We start from the raw sequence: 24,722 nt of genomic DNA, 5'->3' as shown, positions 1-24,722 counted from the left end.
TATCTCCATCCTGAATCTCAAAATCTTATTCAGGAAGATAATTCTCATATCAGATAGATATTTTATTTTCATTTTCTGGACCAACCAGAAAATCTGAATCATCAAGATGAGTATTCAAGCTATGAAAAATGGTTCGGGCTCATAAGAGACGAAGTTTGATATACTTCCTTTCTCTTTTTTCTTTTTGATTCTCGATATAGATCGGCTAATTATTGACGTACGACAACTATGTACCCAATTTTCTTTCTGGCCGTATCTATAGCAAACCTTTTTTGTTTGCCTTTTATCACCCGACCACTTTCATTTTTCGTGGAAGTTTCCATTATTCTCATAGGGACGGAATCTTCTTCGTCATCCTCTCCCACGACTATGATAGCGGTTTCAACCGCATCCACACCCTCGTCCTTTTCTAATAGGACCAATTTGATGGTTTAGTATCATGATTTCATTTTGTTTTTTCCAGTTTATTCGGAAGATTTACATCAACTCCGATCCTTTTTTCCAAGGATTTAATCATCAAAGATCTTCTAGATCTTTTCTCATGATATACTTCATCTTTTAAACCATCACTGAAGTGGGGTAAAATATCATGGTTTTTCTTTTACTCATCCGATATCGTTTCAACTTATCGATGATTTCTCAAAGTTCATTTTCTCTCAAGTGCATCTTTGCACCCACTGCCCAAGTCTTATAACTATTTCTCGTAATATCAAGGGCATCTACTTTGAGCTCGGCTGGTTTAAGAACTTTCGGATTGATAAGCTTCGGTTGGTTAGAGCTTCCAGATTGATAGACTTCAGCGGTATATGAGAGCTTGTGCTCAGTTGGTCAGAGCTTCGTGCTGATGATGTGTTGTAAACTACTAGCTCAGATGTATCTATATATTATATATGTATGTTTATGTTTTGTATAACAACGAGAGAGTAGAGAATTGAGAGTCTTTATTATTTTCCCCTTAATACAAATAAAAAGGGGAAGAGGTATTTATAGTAGAGAAGTAAGAAGACACGTATACTGTGTCTCATTATAAAAATGACATCTGCAACATGAGAAGGATAGGCGTTGTTGCCCCACGTGTACCAAGCTGGACAATCACTATTATTTATCAAAGGATAATCACCAACTTTAGTATTATCTTCTAACATTTAAGTTTTTAGTGGAATATTTAAACTATTTATTACTTTGGATTTTGAAAACACCTTATACTGTGAAACATATATTTTTTTTTGCTATAACTACCAACATATTGAATGGAGTAAAAGACCACCACCGACATGTGTGCTCCTTTTCAGATACAATTTACTTTTTTTATCGTACGTTATTTTCAAGATGATGGCAGACTGGCAGTACATTGGTTTTAACTTGGGTTTTTCATGGAAACCATTTCTAATTCGGTTATGTTTCAGGTTCTATGAAAAAGGAGAAACCCATCCTAAACAGACATAACCCGAGCTAATATGACAGAAAAGTGTTGGTTCCTAAAAAAAGGGGTATAACCCAAAATCCGAAAACTGTTCAGACTTATATAATTCTAAAATTCAACAGAATTTCTAATTTGACCTAAAAAAATTATATTATACAATTTAGATTTGTCCACTCGAATTTAAAATAATTTGAATAAATTTAAAAATTATTGTTACATTTTTTTTAAAAAAATGTGTCTTACTTTTTTTTTAAAAAAATGTGTCTTATTTTTTTTAATAAGTTCTTATGAAGAAGTTGAAGATAATTTTGTAAAAAAATGTAGGAAAATACTTAGTTTTATATATAATCACCTAGTTTATTACTACGCTAATATTTTATTTATATATGTTTTAATCGTAATACGAATTTCCAGAATTGTTTTGGTGGATAAAAATGGTTAATCAAAATAGTAGATAAAATTATGGAGGTTAAGATATAACGAATAACAAAAAAAATATTGTTACAAATTACTTCAAATTTATTTATAAAAACTTTTTTATTTTATTTATAAGAAGTTTTAAAATATATCAAAGCTTGAAACATTTTGTTTATAAATTATTGAAAAAGTTTTCGCATTTGTTTTTACCATGTTCACGAAATAAATGCTTATAATATATTGGTAGAGATATTCAAATTCAAAATTTTATTATAGTCAAGTACTAAGTATTGAATGAGAGTTAACATTCACTCTGAGTTACTATTAAGTTATTAACACTAGCCCTTCATTTTAATAGTATTGAATGAGAGTTAACATTTACTCTGAGTTACTATTAATGCACCAGTCGCACCCATTAATTACTATTATCATTCTTTCCAAGATGTCTTTCTGTTCTTTAGAGAGACTAGTCGTTTTGGGTCCAATCACTGCTAGTTCACTTATTAGATATTAATCCTTTTCACATACATTTTATTTTTTATCGTATGTTATTTTCAAAGATGATGGCATTAGCGCTACGGGAAGCTCTTCGATACTGCAGACAATTAGGAATCAAATAAATCAGATGTCAATCTGGTTCCTTTCAACTTATCAAGGCCATCAACATCCAGATCTATGGAATTATTTCTGATATAAGATTTTTTTTTTTGCTATAACTACCTACATATTGAAGGGAGTAAAAGACCGCCACCGATGCGGTTGCTCTTATGTTGGAAAAATAGCACCCAAACTCAAACATTGGATTCAACTTTAAGTTATGATTGGAAGACAGATAAATGATTGTTCCTCCACATTAGGTGGTACGACCACATCTCACCTTCCATTTGACAAAAAAAATAATTTACTTGTGTTTTCAATAAAATAAATTAAATAATATAGCAGTCCAAATATTAGGATAAGTGGTTCTATTTTGTGAAGTAAAATCATGGTCTTTTGTTAACATTATTTATACTTCACATTTGAAGTGTACAAGGCTGATATGCTTTAAGTTATTAATAAATTAATACTGACATGCATTATTAATGTTTTCTCAATATGTGACAAACATTTATTTTATGTACAAACTGTTATATATAATATATGATAATTTAGATCAAATAAAATACATATAATATACTAAACATATTTTCAATTTATTATACATATTTAATACTCATATTGTATTATTATGATGATAAAATATTAAATAAATATTTAACATTAAAATATAAAATATATTAAAAAATATGAAAATAGTATACAATTTTAAATTAAATATAATAATATAAATAATATAGACTTGATCTACTTGCGTTCCATTTGATCCGTCTGATCCGCTTTAGCTTCACTCAGTTCACATGATCCGCTAGATCCGCTTTAGTTAGAGAATCAAAAAATGTTAACAAAACACACAAAAAGTGTCTTCATATGTAAATCACTTTTTTTATCTAAAAAAGCATGTTGACTACTAGTAATAAACAGTTAAATAATGATAGTTGTTTGGCGAGAGAATGAGAACGAGTTCGAATGAAAGAAGCATGAGAAAATTTATTAATATCTTTTGGCGAGAGAATCGAAAACGGATTCGAATGACAAAATTAGGTGAAAATATAATAATGTCTTTTCATCGACTGCTCTCTCTCTCTGCACGTTTCATAATTCGTCCCCGGTTTCAGAAAATACTTTGGGACTACCACATTAGAATAAAATATGCTTAGGTTCCAATCCCATCACATACGATACAAGTTATGTTCTGTAGAGATTATGGGTCTGAATACAAAGCAAGATATATACATGACAGATGCAGAAGAAATATGGATTGAAAAAGATCGGCATTTAACACTCACTCAACAAATAAATGTAAAACATAAAAGAGTTAATAAAAAATAAAATAATGCTGCAAGTTATTGTGACGTAGCTTTTTTGTTTTGCATGTAAAGAGAAGATGATGAAAAGTAGGTGACCAATCATTTTTTTTCTTTTCTCTTTTTAACTTATTATCTATAAGTATTATAATATTTCATTTCTTTTGATAACAAATAAGTTATCATCTATATTCAGTATTACTTAATGAAAATCTCACTTGTTCTTTAAAAATAATTGACATATACATGTATTTATATTTAATTATTTTTATATTTTAACAAAAACATTATTTTTATCTCATGTTTAATTACTTTTTTATATATTTAATTGATATATATCTATGTCCATTAAAAACAACTAAAAAATTAAGGTACATTTTAATTAGTTCTTTCAATAAATCATAAAAAAATTAATATGTTAAAATAAGTTAGTGTTTATATTCAATGATACTTAATAAATGTTTTACCTATTCTCTACCAATATATTATGACACATGTATGTTTTTTTATCTTTTATCTGATTACTGTTTTTATATAATATTTATAAAATTGTTAAATATAAATTATGTTTTGTAATGGTTGAATATTATGTATTATAATACCTGCACACATTTTTTTTGTTTAATTAATTGTTTTCATGTTAATTTATATACTACATCCATTCAAACAAAAAATGAAAATATGTTTTGAATTAGTTATGTTCTAATGAATTGTGAAGAATTTATTATCTTACAAATAAGTTAAATTTTATGACTAATAAAATTTAATAAGATTTTATTTGTTGCCAACATATATATTATAACAAGTAATTTTTTTATTTTATGTTTTTATTTTCTTTTTAGTTAGACCTAATATTTTGTTTTATATATTAAACTTACAATATTTTAGAAATTTACAAAATTCAGTTGAACATGTTGATTCACTAAATTAGTTTGATCAGTCAGATATTCATTTGTTGTACATAATTTTTGATCTTCATTTGTTCTGCATAATGTGTTTGATCTGCATTTATTCTGCATTTTTGTTTGATCTGTTTTTTTTTGGTTTTGTGTCACTCATTTGAAGATGTAGCTTTCGTGTTTCGTTAAAATATTTGATTACCTTTCTTGAATAATATGTAAAAATTATTCAGAATTATATTTGGCAGACATTAAGTAAATCCGAAGAGCATAGTTATAACATGACAATTACAACAATAATAAAGCAAATTCTAAGAACACCACCAACTGCAAAAGTTACGTAAAGGAAATGGATATGTAGACCAATACTCAAGAAAGAAATAGATGCAAAGAACAAAACGTTTTGGTTAACTAAAGTACATTTAAATAGTGAGTTGCCTAATAAGTGTTCAAAACATAGAAAACCAACGACAAAACTTTAAAAAGTTTTTGGTGGAATATTTAAATTATTTTATTGCTTTGGATTTTGAAAACACTTTATACAGTGAAACAATTTTTTTTTGATATAACTACCTACATATTGAAGGGAGTAAAAGACCACCACCAACGTGTGTGCTCTAATGCTTTATTCACAACCTTAGACGCAAATCCTTTTCAGATACAATTTACCTTTTTATCGTACGTCATTTTCAAGATGTTGGCAGATTCGCAGTACACTGGTTTTAACTTGAGTTTTTTCATGCCAACCATTTCTAATTCGGTTATGTTTCAGGTGTCGTTATAAAGGAGAATTTGTTTTTCATGCCACCCTAAACCGACATAACCCAAGCTGATATGACTGAAAATTTTTGGTTCCTAAAAAACGGGTATAACCTAAAATCCAAAAACTATTGAGACTTATATTATTCTAAAATTCAATAGAATTTCTCTTTTTGACCTAAAAATTTATATTATACAATTTAGATTCGTCCAGTCGAATTTAGAATAATTTGAATAAAATTTCCAAATTATTGTTACATTTTTTATAAAATGTTTCCAACTTTTTTTAATATGTTCTTATGAAGAAGTTGAAGATAATTTTGTAAGAAAATGTTGGAAAATACTTAGTTTTATATATAACTACGGGGGCTGTCCGCGCTTCGCGCGGAATATTATTTTGTTATGGTTAAATATGATATTTTTGGATGATGTAATTATGTGGTCAGTATTTATTTGTGAAGAGCATGATTTAATATTTTATTGTGTTATGTAGTATTAGGTTATAGATTAATATATTATGTGTTCGTCTTTTCAATAATGTATTGTTGTATGTATAGTAGTATTTGTTAGTGGTGAATTGAGCTTCTAATGTAAAGCATATTGAATTTCAATCAATTTGAATTTAAGCATTTGTTGATTCTAACATTAACGGTTTCAGCGTCAAAATTGTATTTCATACTTTCACATTTTTGAACATTATTATTTTTTTAACAACACTGAACATTATTCTAATAAGATGTTTTTTTCGTCTCCGCATATTTTGACTTGAGCTGTTACCATCTATGTATTTATTTACATTTCCGGTATGCGGTGTTTCTTACCACCACCGGAAAAGGCTCACCTTTGTTGCTCTTGTTTTTCCTCTTCTTCTTCTCTTGTGAGATTATCTGATATTTGTTGTAGATCAGGTATATGAGTTCCTAGTTGTGCGGTTGTTTCTCATGATGCTGTACGCTGTTCTGGTCAATATTTTTCTTCTTCTTCCTTAGATTTGGCTAATGTTAGGAACAACATCTCCTTGGGTTGGATCAGAGTTTAGTTGTCTTCCTCGTAGTTGGCTTGCCGTTGATAGTCCCGGCTAGTCTTGGTTTTCAAGATCTGGTTTTTTGTGATCTGACTTTTATGTTCTCATCATAGCTCGAGGATGGCTCCACAGTTTGCTGATTTTGTGTAGTCTCTTTTTCTTTCTTTGTTCTCTCATCTCGTTGCAGTTTTCATCGCTGGTTGTGTCTCTGGTGGCTCTCCATTTCACATATATGCCACTCAAGGTTTGGATAGTGTTTTCCTTCGTGTATGTTTTGTGGGATTGGAAGATTATTTCTTGTCTCAAACTTGAGCTCTGATTTCTCTGTGGTTGGCTTCCATTCTCCCTCCCTTATGTTGCTTTTCTTCTTCTCCTGCTTCCTTTGGTATAGGTGTGTGGAGTTAGTCTTTTGGTGCTTTGGTCTCTTCTATTCAGAGCTTTGTGGTTCTTCGTTGGCATGGGCTCCTTGTATGTGGTTGTTTTGTTTGTGAGGTGATTCATACCTTTTAGCTGGTGGTTGTGCATTATGCATGTGTTTTCCTGCTTCGTGGTGACTTTGGTCCGGTGATTATTCTTTCTCAATCCTTTTTTTTGGTGTTTTGGATTGGTGCTTGATCGCGTTCATTTGTGTTTCAGACTTTTATTGAGTAAGTGTTACTATAGTATTCTATTTTTTCTTTGTGATTGTGGAGATTTAAGTTTAGATTATGTGTCTTACCACTACAAGAAAAAACGCTTTTCTTAGCGGACGAAAAACGCTATCTAACGATACGATAGCGGTTTATGAAGCGTTGTATCATCGCCCGTCATAATAGGTCAGACACATTAGATAGCGGTTTTTCACACTGCTATCTTATTATTATATATTATAGCGTTTTATTGTATGCAATTAAATATTTTTTAATAGCTTTTTATTTTTGCTATTATTTACACTAAAATTATTTATTTTAAAATTTATTTATTTTTAGCTATTATTTAAAAAAAGAAAAACATAATTAAAACTTGAAACCGATTTATATATTAAAATTTTGTTTATTATTTAAATTTATTTATAATTAAACTGGGTTACAAAAATATGATTTACAATTTTAATAAACTAAACCTAATACCAAAACCAAAATTAATAAACTAAACATAATAAAAAAACCTAATAACAAAATTAATCTAAACCTATCCCGCCGCACCACCACCTTCTTCGTCGTGTTCTTCCATGACCTCCGCCTCTGCATCAGTTTTCGTCACGCTTCCGCCTCTGCCTCCGTTACTCGCGCCTCCGCCTATGCCTCTGTTAGTCGTGCTTCCGCCTCAGCATCCGCTGTCTCATCCTTCACCTCTGGCGCACTTCCATTCCGGTTCGTCACTATTTGGGTTTGTCTCCAATCCAGATTTGTGACAAAGATGCTTGTACGGTCGACATCGAAGCTCAGTGTAAGATCAACGCCGACGACGACAGCTACATCTCCTACCAATCGTTGCGCAGGAGGAGTAAGATCTCGATCCTGACTCTAATGGTTGGAAAGGGAGAGGTTTGGCTGGGTCTGAGGGTGGAGTTGGGTTATCGGATTCGTTTGAGAATATTGTTAAGTCTGATGGTGAACCTGTAAAGGAAGAAGAATGAAAGAGATGACAAGAAAAAGAGATGAGATCTACGAGAGAGATTTTAGGCCTTTAGATCAAAAATAATCGATGGTTAAAAATTGTAATCCTTGTCGTTGAAAAAGTGACCAATGAGAAGAAAGATAAGAAAACTAAAGGATTCCAATGAGAAGAGAGATAAGAAAACTAAAGGATTGATCTATTAACCAATGAGAAGAGAGAATAAAAAAACTAAAGGATTGATTTGTGGCCTTTGATTTAATGTTAATCAATGGCTTGGTATTCTTACAAGAAGTGTTTTTATTTTTTTTAAATTAATATTTATTTTTTGTAATTTTAATTATATATTTTGAGTATTTTATATATAAAATTAAATTATTCATTTATATTATAAAGCTAATGATATAAAATTACAAAATGATTAGATTTAACTTTTATAAGCAATTTAAGTCAAATAAAATTAAGATTAACAAATTCGGTTAAAACAATTAAGATTAACAAAATGAATCGATTTCACTTTTATAAGCATTTTAAGATTTGAAGTTAAATAACAAAAAATATTATAGTTTTAAGATTTTTAGTTAGAGTTTAAGGTATGTGATTAGTTTAAGGTATGATATATATAGGGTTTGAGGGTTAAAGGTTTGAGGGTATTGATTTAAGATTTTAAGTTAAGATTTGAAAATAAATTTGAATTTATTTTAAGAATTAGATTTAAGTTTGAAACTTTTTTATTTAGGGTTAGATTTAAAGTTATGAGTTTAAAATAGAGGCTGAGTATAGGGTTTAGGGTTTAGAGAATTGAGATTTATTTATGAAAATATATAACTTTGAGTTAATATTTAATATTTTAGGTTAAATTTAAGATCTGACGTTAGAATATTAGAGTTTAAAGTTCGTGTTTTGAATTTAGGGTTGAAACCTCGTTTAGGGTTTAGGGATTCAAAAATGTAAATATAGCGTTTTTAATTATGTGCTATTAAAAATACGATATCATAGCGTTTTTATATACACCACTCTATCATAGCGTTTTCAAATATACAAACGCTATCTAAAACTAAAGGGTATGTCAACCATAGCAGAAAGACAATAAACGCTATCCTCTACTGCTATCAAAACACATATTTCTTGTAGTGTACTCTAGTTTTTTTAGTTTAGTTATTTTCTGATTTTTAATAGTAAAATAAATTCTAATTTGTAAATAAAATAATAGAAAATTAATAAAAAATCCTAGATGAGCTCTAGCCTACTCTAGCAATCTTAGCTAAGTTAGGATGGATTCAGGGTGAGATGCAAGCTATCGCTTATGTCTACAACTCGTAGGGCAAGTTCTAAGTAGCTAATTTAGAAACATGCATTAATGACAATCCTAATGATGAATATCACAACTTAGCAATCTATAGTTGGGGTTAATCCCACATAAACTATTTAAATCCTAAATCTAACAAGAGAAATACTCAGACATGGCCAAATAATTCATAACAACAATAAGGTATAAAAACTGCATAGATAAATATATAGATATCAGTGGAGTTCCAATCACAAATTTCTTTGGATCTTCTATTCAATCTACTAAAAATCCTAGAAAATCTTTGCTGTAAAATCAGTAAAACAAGAAAGCACACTTTACCTCTAACATGTTGACAAAGCATATATAGTTAGGTTAAAACTCGTTAGGGGTAATCTTGTAAATAAGTGAAGACTTGGACTCTAAGTCGGCTGAGACCAAACGGGCTTTCTGCGCGCTTCGCTGTCGATTGATGTCAAGACGTGAGCATCGATCGATTATTCTTCCTTAGTGTCGACCGATGGTCGTGCACAATGGTCATCTCGGGTGCTTATTCCAAATATCTCCAAAATGCTCCAAAATCGTCCCTTTCCTCCAAATCGCTCATGATCCTATAAATATGCTAAATAGACTCTTTAATATAATAATTGGTAGTTAAAACACTTATAAACCATGGGTAAAAGTGGGTCAAATCCATAGTGTATCAACTCCTTCAGACTTACTCTTTTGCTTGTCCTCAAGCAAAACAAACAGACAGTCTCTCTGAAAGAGGTTTGAAAACAGCTGGGACTCACATAATTTTAAACTTAGAATCAACACATTAAACAGCCCTAGTCTCAGAAGCACACTATAACATATCCTAGTCTAGTAACCAAGTTCATCTAGTCAACAACTTAGCAAATCATGTCTCACAATCCCCTCTACCAACCTTAATTCTTACATAAATAAAGTGTAGACTTTACCTTGAGGGTATCGATCACAGGATGCAAGGATGCTCAAACAAGTATCTGGATCTGCAGGTAAACAATAGTTTCTATCATCTCTCTCTACTAATTTTCTCTCTCAGTCAAGGTCTGCTTATATTGCAAGATCATTGACCAAGATTGGACAGGTTTCCATGAATCAAGATTTAATGGTTTTAGCCACCAAATACTATTCACTTCTTTTTGACCTATATACTAGGATTATTTGTGAATCAAGCCTTAATGGTTGTAGCCATCAAGCCATGTTCTAATCCTTTACCTATAGAATTCTTATGAAGCAAACCTTAATGGTTTTAGCCACCAAGTTCTGTTCGAATGTCTTCCTAATTTATATATATATATTATTATTTATTTTATTATTATTTTTTATTTTTTTGCATAACTATATCTATAATTTTATCTATATTTTGAAAATAGAGAGAGAAAGGGTGATAAATCTACACAAGGCTTTACCTTCCAGACTTGTTTGAAGAATCTGATCCCATGTACATCAAGCCCCAAGACAAGCAGAGTTGAGCTCAATTAGGTTGGAGGTTAGCTTTGTTTCCTTCAAACACTCTAAGCAAGTGTAACATAGTTGACAGGTTGATCCACTTTAATATCTTTAGTACTATCTGCAACTAGTAAGTCTAGAATGGTGTGGTTAGATAACAAGCAAAATCAATAAGTTCATCATCCTCTTCTTGACTCAATAAAAACTTTTTGAAAACATTTTAATAAGACTCATGAATAAACTACTATCAGTAAACCTCCCCCCAGACTTAAACTACATTATCCCCAGTGTAAATTCAGACGGAGTTATGGTGATAACTAAATCATAAGGACTCAATGTAACAAGTTAGAACGATATACCAGACCAGAATGGATGTATCGATGTAAAGGTGTTGATATCGGTCGCGGCAGGTGATATTCTGTCGATCGATGTCGGCAGATTTTTGTCGATCGAAACTCACGGCAATCGTCTACTCGGATCCTTTTTTTTTATGACCTGCAATAATTAAAAACCAACAAAAATACTAGATTTATAAAAGCCAATTAAATCTTACCTAATAGTGGGTTGCCTTCCACTCAGCGCTTTGTTATAGTCATTTAGCTTGACTTTTTGGAGGTGATTTGGCTAGTAATGTTGAAAGATGGAACTTGCTGGGAAACAAGTCTCCATCTCTTCTCTGCGCTTGTTGAACCATGTACCAGTGGAGTCTCATTGCTTCATCTCCTCTGCGCCATTTGTCCTTCATTGTTGCAGTTGTGTTTTCTATCTTCTGCAATCTATCTCCAAGACTCTCAAGGTTGAATTGATGTCTCATAAGTGTGGTGTAAGTGTCAGTTGAGATCTCCTCTCCATGGTTGTGTGTATCAGACCTGTCTGATGTCACCTTTGGTACTAGCCTGCCTCGGTTTGTAGCTTCGTCGATCAATGTCCTTCTGTGACTGTCGATCGATATGTTGGTGCGTATGTGGATCGATGCTGATGCTTCTGTTCGACGGGCGATGTATCCCTGAATCTCCACTAATTCCCTTTGTATTTGCTTCTATATGAGAAGTCACATCACTCATTGTAAGGTCCATTGGGAAATAGATGTCATCACATCTTCTATCAAGCCTCTCTTCTGTAGTTTCCATAGTTCTATAGATCTCTTCTATCAGCTGATCAATCTCTGCTCTGGTGTGAAAATCTGGTTGAGACTTCATCGGATGTGAGTGTGGTAGATTGTCGTCGACCGATGCCGGTAAGCGATTGTCGATCGATGCAGGTCGATGTTTCTCGATCGATGCTTGTCGAGAAACGTCGGCCGCATGCTAAATTTTGGCTATGTCTTGCCTCATCTCCTCCATACATGTAGTCAACCAACTAATGCTATCATTCAGTGGATAGTAAACACCATCAAGCTTCATATGGAAGTCTCTTTCATTCTTCTCTTGGGCTCCACAGACTCCATAAAACATCTCATTGATCTCGTCCTTGGCGTAGATCTCTGGTACCAGCTTAGTCTGTGTGAATGAGCTAGCATGTTCTGGAAGACATATGTAGCTGTGCTCATCTCTCGAAGCTCTTTCTATTAGCTTCCTGATTTCATCCTTGGACACATGGATGATGTGTCCATCCACATCTCTGGTGTGGCCCTGATCATCTCTGTAGACTCCATATTCACCTTTCTCCTCCCAGTGGAATCTCCTAGTTCCATCACGGTCATAGGCACGTTTTCCAAACTTGAGACGTCTGTCTATCAATGGAGGAGCGTCAACATCGATCGACGGTCGATTATGATGTCGATTCTTCTGCTTGATATGATTGTCTACTCCACCAGCTGTGTCATAGGACTCGTTTGTAACCCTCTGCTGATGTGATGGGACGTTGCGTTGTTGTATAAAGAGATTATCTGCTCCATTAGCCATCTGAAGAAGGTCTGCAATTTCCTCTCTGGATACGTGCAGTGCATGTTCATATATTGCTCTTACATAGCTATCTGGGTCCTTAATAATACCAAACTCATCATGTGTTAGCTACTGGTTATCATAATTAGTATTTCTGCTTACAGTGGATGGTGGTTTCGGACGGATGTCGATCGATGATGGGTGTCTGTCGTCGATCGACGGACGATTCGCTCTATCGATAGGATGGCTGAAACGTGTTCTTTCCCCATAAGCTTCTGCTCGTTGTTGATCTGCTTCATTGCGTCTTTGTATGTTGAGAAATTCCTCATATGTGAAACCCTCATGAAGTCCATTTGCTCCTGGATCACAGACTGTTGTCTCTACTGCATAGCTCTCGTGATAGCGATCATCTGCGCAACTGCCAATTGAGTAATCTCCTTCTCGTGCACAATCGACGTTAGTGTCGATCGATGGGTAGTAGGCAATGTCGGTCGATGCTCGTTTTCAGCTTGTCTGGTGAAGATGAGTGTCGATCGATGTTGAGATTGTTCTGTCGATGGACGGCGCATTCCTTTTCCAAGAGGAATGGTGGAGAAGTCTATCTTCCTCATCAAGAATGGCTTTGTACTTTATAGCTCGTTCCTCCTCATAATCTTCATCATACTCCTCTGTATGCATGGTGTGTGCTGCCATAGTGGGATTGTAGTAGTCGTTCTCCCAATCTTTTGGATTACTGTCGACTGATTCATCTTTGGGAATGTCAATCGATTTCTGGTGAACACTGTCGATCGATGTGGCTGTGTGAGTTTCGATCGACGCCGAATATTCGGTCTCATACTCAGCTCCATAGTGGCATGCTGCGATGAATCATGGATCATTGATTCCCCTGGAGGACGTCTTTGGCTTCTTGACAGGAATAGGGTTGTAGTGGACATGAGGATCTATGAGCGTCAGGCACAACTAGTTGGTTTGCATGTTGCACACTGCTCCTACTGTTGACAAAAAAGCTCTCCTAAGTAGTAGAGAAGATTCCAGTTTAGCTTGATATCCAAGACATGGAAATCAACCGGAACTAGGGCATTACCAATCTGCACCTCTATGTTTCTTATGATTCCTCCTGAGATTCTCTGAGAGCAATCCACAAAAGTGAATGACTCCTTGGAAGGCTCCACGTTCAGACCTAGATGGTCTGCCATAACCCTAGGTAGGATGTTGACTGATGCTCCTGTGTCGCACAGTGCATGTGGGAATTCAATACCCTTTACCGTGCATGGTATTGCAAACTTCTCAGGATCACTCTTCTTTTTCAGTGTAATCCTCTTCTTCATCTTTTCTCTAGCTTCACAGAACATTCTCTTAATGTCTTCTTCGGTCTCTCTGGTTTCTCTAAAGAACATCCACAATCTGTGGGTAAAATAGGCCTCCTCGAATGGCTTTCCTAAGGAATCCTGAAGATTCTCTTTTGGAAACTTTCCATTTTCTTCTCATTAGCTCTCCTCTTCAGATGTTTCGATACTTTTTCCATTCTTTTCCTCAGGGTTCTTCCCATAAGAACCCTATCAACTTTCATAGAATCTGCTGCATCATCTGAATGTGTACTGGTGGCCTCTGGTGGGGTATCTGAAGGTTTGGGTTGTGGCATGAGTGCATTGAGACGTGCAACGTCTATATTTAGCATATGTACTCGGTATGTAAGAGGTGCTCGTCGATTGATGGGCGCTGGAGGTTGTCGATTGATGGCGTTCTCTTTCTGTCGATCGACGGCAGTATTAAAATGTCGATCGATTTTGACATAAACAGGGTTGGGCGGATGTGGGTGTCTTGCTGCCAACTCCTCATGAGTCAGGATCCTCATGACATTGCAAGATGCGGTTGACTCTGTAGGTGTCATCGATCGATGCTCTGGAGAGCCTGTTGATCGGTTTTGATATAAGTTCATCGATTGATGTTCCATGTCCAGCGTCTATCGACACCAATGCCGCCTAAACTCACCAAACTTTCTACTTCGAAATATCCTTCTTGCAGCTTCTCCTGCTTCACCGCTTGCCAAAAATCATCATCTATGATGGCATTCATGTGGTGCTTCGCCACATCATCCCCTACCCCTCTTGTTAAGGCTTCTTGCCTCTTAACAACTTCTTCTGTCTGAACAACCTGCATCTCTAGCTTCTTCACATGAGTACTCAAAGTCTCAAAATTTGTGTTCAGGTTGGTGTAGACATCTTCCCATTGAAGTCCACCGTCATGCGCTGCTGTCCCTCAAGAACCCTATCAAGCATCTCTTTAATCTTGTTCTCTTGAGTAGGTGGTGATGGCTTCTGGTAGTAGGATTTTCCATAACCCATGTTGTTGCTGATGTAGTTGTTATTGTAGGGTTTTTGCTGCTGCGAACTCTGGTTGAAATTACTTCTTTGTCCATAGAAGTTTCCATTCTTGTTTGCAGACCTTTGAAATCCAGTTTCACTAATGAAGTTCACATCTTCTTCTACCTCTGATCTACCCTACGTGTCTACAACCTCTGCATCCTCAACTAAACAGACCTGCCTCCTGAGAAGCTTGTGAATACTGTCTAGTCTTGCCTTCACTTCATACATCTGATCATTCCCAAGAATGGTTGCGGATCTCTTCCTCTCAAAGTCACTGTTCTTGGTGATGTTGTTGGATGCTAAGTTTTCAATAACTCTCACAGCCTCTTCTGGATTCCTGGTGTTGAAGTTCCCATTGCTGGAAGCATCAAGAGCCATCTGATATTGCATCGCGATGCCTCTGTAAAAAGTACTGAGCAGCCTTACTTCATTGAATCCAATATCCATGATGTGGACAATCTCTCTGATAAGACTTGAATCTGATCCAAGAGCTTCTGAATGATTATGCAGGCTCCTGAGTGAATGTAACAATCTTGCTCCTCAAGTCTTCAGCACGCGCCTCATCAAAGAAGTTGCATAGGAATGCATTCTTGATGTCGCTCCAGGATGTGAGAGATCCAGGTGGTAACTGCTTAAGCCAATGTGAAGCATCTCCAGCAAGTGAGTACTTGAAGAGCTTGCATAAGAGGTAGTCTTCAGAGACTCCCTCGACTTTAATAGCAGATATAAGATCCTCGAACGTCTCCATATGGTCCATATGATGCTTGTCAGATAACCCATAGTAGGGTGTATGTCCCACGAGTGTGTAGTACTGCGGCTTCAACTCGAAATTCCCCCTCTGAATAGTTGGAGGATGAATGGCTGATCTGCTGGTGTAGAACTGATCTGGACGGTTCTAATCAGCCAACTTTTTGGGTCGAGCAGCCTCATCTACAGGTAGAGTAGTGCTTGTAGCATCAGTATCAGACTCATGGATTGCAGCCCCTTGAGCATCTATCCTCTGACTTGCTGCATTACGCAGATGACCTTTCTGGTCATGCAGGTCTCCCTTCTCATCACGTACAAGTATCAAAGTCGCAACCATGTCTCGCGGCTCAGTATCGATCGATGTTCGGACTGAAGTATCGATCGACGTCGGATGGAAGATGTCGGTCGACAGATGAAGAGTGTCTTCGGTCGATGGTGGTGAGCGAGTGTCGGTCGACGAGTCTGGTGTCTAGGTCGACGGTGGCTGATGAAAATTGAGCGACAAACAAGTGTTGTTGTCGATCGATGATGAGCGTATTCCTGTGTGGATTGAACATTCCAAGCTTGCAGGATCTGATGAGAATAGCAGTTGAGTTTCCTTGTTGCTTCTGGTACTGCTGGGCATGTACCTGAAAAGACAAGAAAAATATTTTGTGTCAGAAAGTGGTTTTAAGAAGAAACCTAGACTAAACAAGATTAAATCCATAAGATGATCAAAGCTCCCCTGCAACGGCGCCAAATTTGATATCACTCAAATTACCCTAATGAGTGAACTACTCTCTCAAATAAGAGGTTTAGTTGTAGTAGTTAGGGAGCGAATCCACATGGAGCTAGGGAACTTAATAAATCTAGTCAGATTAGTTAAGCTAGGTTGTTTAATGATTTAAATGTAAAGTTGCAGGTTTATGAGCAAGCAATTGCTCAATTGATTGATTGGGGTTTTGGTATTCAAATGGAAATAGCTAGACTTAGGGTTAATATTCAGGTAATCAGGATTATAATCCTACAGATGCCTAATAAGTTGTATGCATGGTATTATATAGCTCAACATTTAATAACAAACCCTTAGGCTTTCGCTTTCTAGGTTTGTCTATTGACCAGTGTCGATCGATTATTCTATAGGAATATCGATCGATACACTTGCTGAAACGTCGACCGATTATTCGATTGGAATATCGATCGACATTCTTGGTCAAGAGTCAATGCGTGGATTGAATATGCTCACTAAGCTTCCTAGATGAGCTCTCGCTTACTCTAGCAATCCTAGCTTAGTTAGGATGGATTCAGGGTGAGATGCAAGCTATCGCTTATGTTTACAACTCCTAGGGCAAGTTCTAGGTAGCTAATCTAGAAACAGACATTAATGACAATCCTAATGATGAATATCACAACTTAGCAATTTATAGTTGGGGCTAATCCCTCATAACCTATTTAAACCCTAAATCTAACAAGAGAACTACTCAGACATGGCGAAGTAATTCATAACAGCAATAAGGTATAAAAACTGCATAGATAAATAGATAGATATCAAAGTAGTTCCAATCACAAATCTCTCTGGATCTTTTCTCCAATCTACTAAAAATCCTAGAAAACCTTTGCTGTAAACTCAGAAAACAAGAAAGCACACTTTGCCTCTAACATGTTGGCAAAGCTTATATAGTTAGGTTAAAACTCATCAGGGGTAATTTTGTAAATAGGTGAAGACTTGGGCTCTAAGTCGCCTGAGACCAAATGGGCTTTATGTGCGCTTCGCTGTCGATCGATGTCAAGACGTGAACATCGATCGATTATTCTTCCTCAGTTTCGACCGATGGTCGTGTACGATGGTCATCTCGGGTGCTTATTCCAAATATCTCCAAAATGCTCTAAAATCATCACTTTCCTCCAAATCACTCATGATTCCATAAATATGCTAAATAGAGTCTATAATATAATAATTAGTAGTTAAAACACTTATAAACCATGGTTAAAAGTGGGTCAAATCCATGGTCTATCATATAACTTTAAAATTAGTGATATAGAAAACGAATTAGAACAAATTATCTTACTTTAGTATTAAATAATTAGAAATAAAATTTTAACCATAAACAAGTTAAATAAACAAATAACTATAGTTTTTTTTCTTCAAACGTCTATTCTATTACTCAAGTTTGAGAGGTTCTGGAAACCAGACCGAACAAAACAACCAATGTAAGACAATTCTCTATGGAAGGATCTCTCTATCATAGGTAATGAATCAGACGTTACATTTTTCGAACGAGGTACAAAAGCAATCGAGAACTCTGTGACTCTTGTTTTCAACTTCATAAACTTTTCCAGCTCAGTAGAAAAATTCGGCTATGCTCTTGGGTCTTTGATCATCGAGATTAAGTCTTTGCAGACGGTCCCAAATGATTAACATGTCGATACCTGGAGCATACACTTCATTGCCCAAAATAAAGCCTCCAGTTCTGAAGGCAATGGTGAAATCTTTTATTTCCACGGATAACAATAGTTAGAAAATACATTTAATTATATATATTCAATGTATTAACATATATATACTGAACAAATAAAAAAAAATATAAAGTTAGTTAGAGAATATCCTATAAATTATAAAGTTATATAATTGAGATTTTTGACCTTTTGAAACACAGCAAACTTTCATTAAATAAAAGTAATTTGGCCACAGCCATTACATCAACCACGCCTAACAAAACCTGTTTTGCTAGCTGGTCTGTGTCATGGTTTTTCTCTCATGTGATACAATCAAAACAGTCAATCATAAACACAATATCAGAAACAATTCCATAGATCTCCATGTTGATGACCTTGATAAGCTGGGGGAGGAACTGGATTGACATTGATTTATTTGATTCCTAATTGTCTGTGGTAAGAACTTTCTGAAGCGCTAATGCCATCATGTTTAAAAATAACGTACGATAAAAATATAAAATATATCTGAAAACGCGATTAGATTCTCTAAAGAAAAGATAGACGTCTTGGAAAGAATGATAATAGTAAATGAGTGTGATTGATGCATTAATAGTAACTTAGAGTAAATGTTAACTCTCATTCAATACAATTAAAAAGAAGGGCTAGTGTTAATAACTTAATAGTAACTGAGAGTGAATGTTAACTCTCATTTAGTACTTGACTATAATAAAATTTCGAATTTGAATATCTTTGCCAATATATTATAAGCGTGAACATGATAAAAACAACATGTGGAAACTTTTTCAATAATTTATAAACAAAATGTTTCAAGCTTTGATATGTTTTAAAATTTCTTATAAATAAAATAAAGAGTTATTATAAATAAACTTGAAGTAATTTGAAACAATATTTTTTTGTTATTCATTTTATCTTAACCTCCATAATTTTATCTCTTATTTTGATTAACCATTTGTATCAAAACAATTCTGAAAATTCGTATCACGATCAAAATATATATAATTCAAATATTAGCGTAGTAATAAACTAGGTGATTATATATAAAACTAAGTATTTTCAAAAAAAAATTTATAAAATTATCTTCAACTTCTTCATAAGAACTTATTTTTTTATTTTTTATTTTTGTCATTCATAAGAACTTATTAAAAAAAGTTATGCATGCCAAACATAATAAATGCAGATCAAACAGAACAAATACATATCAAGTATACTATGCATAACAAATGCAAAAAAAACAAATTATGTACAACAAATGAGTGTCTAACTGATCAAGCTATATAAGTGCAATCTTGAAAATCTCAACTCTAACTTGATTCATTATTTAATTAAATAATATCTGATCTATTAAAATAGAGTCTCATTTGAAATCAACATGGTGGCATGTTGTAAAATTAGACTTATTAAATATATTTTGATTAAATATACATAGAAAAATTCTCTAGGATAGACCTAAAAACGTTTTTGTCACAAATATAGACCTTAAAAATAAAAATGACCAAAATAGATTTAAATGTTTTATCAAAAGAAGTAAATATACACTTATACTCTTAGGGTTAATTAATCTTGACATTAGGGTTTAGAGTTAAGGGGTGGAGATTAGGGTTTAGGGTTTAGATTTTAGGGTTTAGAGTTTAGAGTTGAGGAGTGAGGTTTCGAGGAAAAGATTTCAAATTTTAAAAAATAAAATAAAATTAAAATTTTCAAAATAAAAAATGCTATTTTGGTTATTTTAGTTTTTGAAGCCTTTTTTTTTGGCAAAAACTTAAAAATGTCATTTTAAAAGAATTGCCCATATACATATTATTCAAAATGATTAATATACAAGTCTAATAATATTATTTAATTTAAGTTTTTTTTCCATTAACTTTTATTATCATCATCGCGTCTTTCTTATTTCTCCATCTTCTTCCTCTCTTTCTCATTTTCGCGGTTGTTCCCATGATTTATTGTTAAATTAAAATTTTTCTTATGGATTGATCTAAAATTGTTAACGATTGAACAAGAGATGGGTATGCACTGTGATTTTGTGCGTTTGTGATTCTAAGAATCACTATTTCATACTACATTTACAATATATTCAACACATAGCGTTCTAGAAATATGTCAGAATCCATATGTCAGAATCCAGTGTCTATATTCAACTCATACAGGTTTAAACTTTGACCCTTTATTCTTTTTTTTTTGGTAATTTCTTGATTTGGGTCTGTAATCAGGGCCGGCCCTGAGCTAAAGTCCATAAAGCAAAAGCTTTAGGTGTCAGAAAATATAAGTATTTTAGGGGCGCAAATCTCTGGCAAAAGCCAGTTAGTGTAGTGGCTTTGAGACTTGGTTACTGTCTTTCACGTGGGTTGTTCGAAGCTAACCTTTCTCTTTTAATTTTCTCTTTCTTCTTAATAATGATGACTATGAAATGAAACGTGATGGATCATCATCACTTGTAAACCAAATAATAGTTTCTTCCTCTTTCTTTTATTATATTAAATATGATGTATAAGATAAATATTAAACAAGAACCTAATTAATAATTCATTATACGCTAACGACACTTTATGTTTTAATTCTTTTCAACTGTATTTTATTCTAAAGCCACGTTCACATTTGGTGATGACTATTGCGGAAGTGGTTGTAGTTATATATGTTTTCTAGAATTCGGTAAAAATTCAATATAATTTTATGAGTGAAAACATTGTTAAATTTTTTTTAGTCTTGTGAAGAAAATTCGTTTTATGGAATTTGATTACCTAAAACCAAATGTTGACAAAAACCTACAAAAACGATTGAAGTATTAGAATTTTTCAAAAATAACGAATGGTTTTTATCCAAACACAAAATTGCTTATTGTGTTGAATTTTCCTCTGAAACTTTACCTCTTTAAAATTATATCTCTCGTGAACGATTAACGGATTTTATAAATAATATATTGATATTTATGAACTACATTTTCTCGAAAATATATTTTAATGATATTTTCCTTGTTGTAATGATATTAAAAAAATAGAGATAAAGGGCAACAATTTTTGTGTGAGCTTTAGGCGCCACATGAGTTCGGACTGACACTGTCTGCAACATTAATTACATTTATGGCTGTAACTATGAAGTTCAGATCAATTGAGTGGTGTTGCGGATCCTTCCGTCAATGAGAAGATTGCTGACATTTAAGCCGCTTTCAAATCAATGGTTCATCAACGTCTTGCGCGAAAAGACTTAGAAGGAATTGCCCACAAAGTTTACTTTGAGATTCATATCAATGGTTCACCAGCAGGTTTTAAAGTTTCCTCCTTTCCTATTTTATTTGGAAATTGTACCAAATGTGAAATAACTGAAACTTTGGTTATTAAGTGAATCAGATGGTTAATTAAGGATGTTTCCAGCTCAGGGTTTGTCTCATTTGCTTAAATAGATTAGTTGATGCGTTGTGTCATTATGAAAATGTTAGTCATGGAGTTAGGATTTGAATGTCTCTAGGTGTTAATCTAACTGTTTGCTTGAATCTTAGAACTCTTTGCACGGCTCATGCTAATAGAGTAAAATTTTACATACCTTCGTCTTTCATGTGTAAGACGGACTCTCATTGGGCTTTTTGGGAAGGTAGTTACTAAAACTAGCCCTGGGACGGATCCGGATATCCGGGAAATTTAGGGTATCCGGATCCGGATCTGGATCCGTCGAATCCGTGGATTTAATATCCGGATCCGGATTCGTGGTTTCCGGATATCCGGATTCGTGGTTTCCGTATATCCGGGTTTCGGATATCCGTAAAAAATACTATTTTTTTAATATAATACATAAATTAAATATTTATAAATATATTTATATATGTTTATAATATTGTAAAAACTAAAATATAATATTATAAGATTAATTCATGTATAAATATTAATATATCAAATATAAATATTAATAAAATTTAAAAATTTAATGTATTTTAAAAATACGGATCCGGATCCGGATATCCGGACCTAAAAATTAAGATATCCGGATCCGGATTTGGTTTGCACGGATCCAAGATTTTACTATCCGGATTCGGATCCGGGCACCCCAGATATCCTATTTTCGGAGCGGATCCGGAGCGGATCTCGGATCGAATCCGGATCTCGGATAATAAGTGCTAGGCCTAACTAAAACTGCAGGTACAGAACAGTTTCAAGTCAATAATGGTGGATAAATCTTAAAATTGCCTCTCTTAACAAGGGTGAGAGTGGTGATTGGTTTTGCGAGGAAGAGAGTAAAACTAAGGCAAATCTAAGCTCTGTTCCAGATGAAGAGGGTTATAGAATGGCCATTTCTGAGCCAGACGGTCAAGCTTTTAGGGAAAAATATGAAGTTACTAATTTAATTGTAAAGCTAAGATACTGAAAGATACTAGTGGAGCTTTACGAAGGAAGTATCTTCATAACGTTGGGAAGGCGATTGAGATGTCAAAGGAGATGAGAGAGAATGAAAGAAACATCAGATATGACATGCTTGATTTGAATTATCAGTACTTATCTCAGGGCATACTCTCTGCTATACATCAAAAGATCACATGGATTGAAAAGTCTATAATTCATGTAGTTGGAGGCCCAGAAGAAGAGAAACAAGACTACTCAACTAACCAAAGCCAGAGCTTCAGTGAATGAACAAGAAGAGCTCGAAGATTTTGTGTTTGGAAATGGTTTGCCTTGCATTGAAATAGAGCACAAGGTCGAAACTAAAAAAAGGCAGTGGAGGAGAACCCAAAGTAAGTGTTATCCTTTTGGAGTGGAGAAGTTGCTTTGTAGTTATATCTTTCTTCCAATTTTAGAAGTTGCTTTGTAAATATACTAAGTTTGTTTAATATATATATATATGTTAATAATTTTCACATCAATATAACTCACAAAGATCTACTGAATTCTAAGAATACAAAAACAAACTTTAAGTTAATAATGTAGTATATAATTAATAAAATTTATAAATTATACTGAGTTAATTTTTTTTGGTTATATTATTATATACAATCTAAATTCAAAAGTTAGCAGAAAAAATCTCAATTTTTCATATTTCCTATAATTTTAAAATTTAAATTAATTAGGTTTTGTAAGTTTAAAATTATTTGGTGTATAAAGAAAATTATGATCCATATAAAACTAAAAAACATAATATATTATTTTGCTATGAAATAAATTTCATTAACATACATTATAAGATTCAGTGATATTGTTACGATTTTTTTTTCGTCACAAGTATATACTAAATGGTTAGTTTTATAAATAAACACACTAAAAATGGTAGAAGTTATAAAATTATCAAATGACAAATAACTAATCTATAATATAATGAGACAGTTGCCTCATTCTTGTGCCGCCACGTCAGCGGTCTGTGGATCCCACTTTTAAAAAGTTTGAAAAAGTGTCAAGTCTGTGGTTCGAACCCGGGTTATTGACATATAAACACCAACATTTATACACTAAACTAAAGGATACTTTGTACGTTGATGGCCGAAACTAATATATATTTATGATAGGAGAGTTTACTCTCTCCTTAAGCTGTACACGTATGCATTTTATGAAGACTGTGGGGTCCATGATTCTCGGTTTGGTTTAATAATTCTATTCTCGCGTTTGGTTTTTAAATTATATGGTATGATTTGAGTTTTCCCGTTCAATTAATGTTTTATTATGTTATTAAACACAACGTTTTGTCGATTAGGGTTTTTTTAATTGTTCTTTGTCTCTTTACCTTTGCCGTCTCCGTTCAGCTTCTCTGCAAACACCAAACACTAATCTTCCCTATTGTTCAACGTATGTCTCTTGATTTACCAATTAATGTTTTCGTCATTTAATTCAGAAGTGATGTCGACCTCTCCGTTTCCTTCACGCAAAACCTATAAATTATAGATGAATCTTCAGAACCTCTGTTAGTTAATCTTCTTTATCAAGCGTTCATTGTTGCTCGACTTCTCCCATTTTTGGAACTCGAAAAACATCAAGAAGCATGGTGAATTCATGGGAAGCACTCTACTCAGGTATTGTATCGACAAAAAATTAAGAGATTATTTACTTTCATTTTTTTTTTGCTATTTGTTTCAGATTGTCTCTCATCACACTGAAGGAAATTATATGAAGTCAAAGAAGGCAAATAAGAAGTTTGATTTCAAGGTGTTCACACAGACCGGTCTGATTACAGATGGTATACAACAAAGTAAGCGTACAAGTCTGATTTCTTTTGATGAATTAGAATTTCAAGAAGAAAACATCAAAAAGAAACATAAGAATTTTATCTGATTAATTTTCTATATTATAGGTTCAAGATAGATGACAGTGACCTTAAGAATAAAGGAGGCAAGCCTACTGTTAGAGTTTCTAACGTTGGCCACGCATTGCATGTCTGGCTCAATGGAGAATACCATGGTAAGATTGAGAAGTTACAACATTTAGATGTTATGTTTAGAGAACTGGAATAATTAATGAATTTGTTCAGGAAACGGACATGGTAGCCATGATGAGAAGAGCCCATGGTCATTGTCAGGACCCTGCTTCTATTACA

The 24,722-nt window shown here is 33.7% G+C and overlaps 1 protein-coding gene across 1 annotated transcript in view; it reads left to right on the top strand.

Annotated features, from left to right (window-relative positions):
• LOC106344984 (putative F-box only protein 10) overlaps positions 1-6,922 on the top strand; it is a 37,440-nt gene extending 30,518 nt beyond the window's left edge. Inside the window, 4 exon segments of the mRNA XM_013784265.1 lie at positions 6,311-6,364; positions 6,435-6,503; positions 6,614-6,670; positions 6,818-6,922. Of these exon segments, the coding sequence (XP_013639719.1) occupies positions 6,311-6,364; positions 6,435-6,503; positions 6,614-6,670; positions 6,818-6,922 (285 nt within the window).
• Positions 6,923-24,722: the final 17,800 nt, after the last annotated feature.

This window comes from Brassica oleracea, chromosome C5 (genome assembly GCF_000695525.1).
Source record: "Brassica oleracea var. oleracea cultivar TO1000 chromosome C5, BOL, whole genome shotgun sequence".
NCBI lineage: Eukaryota > Viridiplantae > Streptophyta > Magnoliopsida > Brassicales > Brassicaceae > Brassica > Brassica oleracea.
The sequence above is the reverse complement of the archived record's forward strand: the minus strand, read 5'-3'. Positions and strand labels throughout refer to the sequence as shown.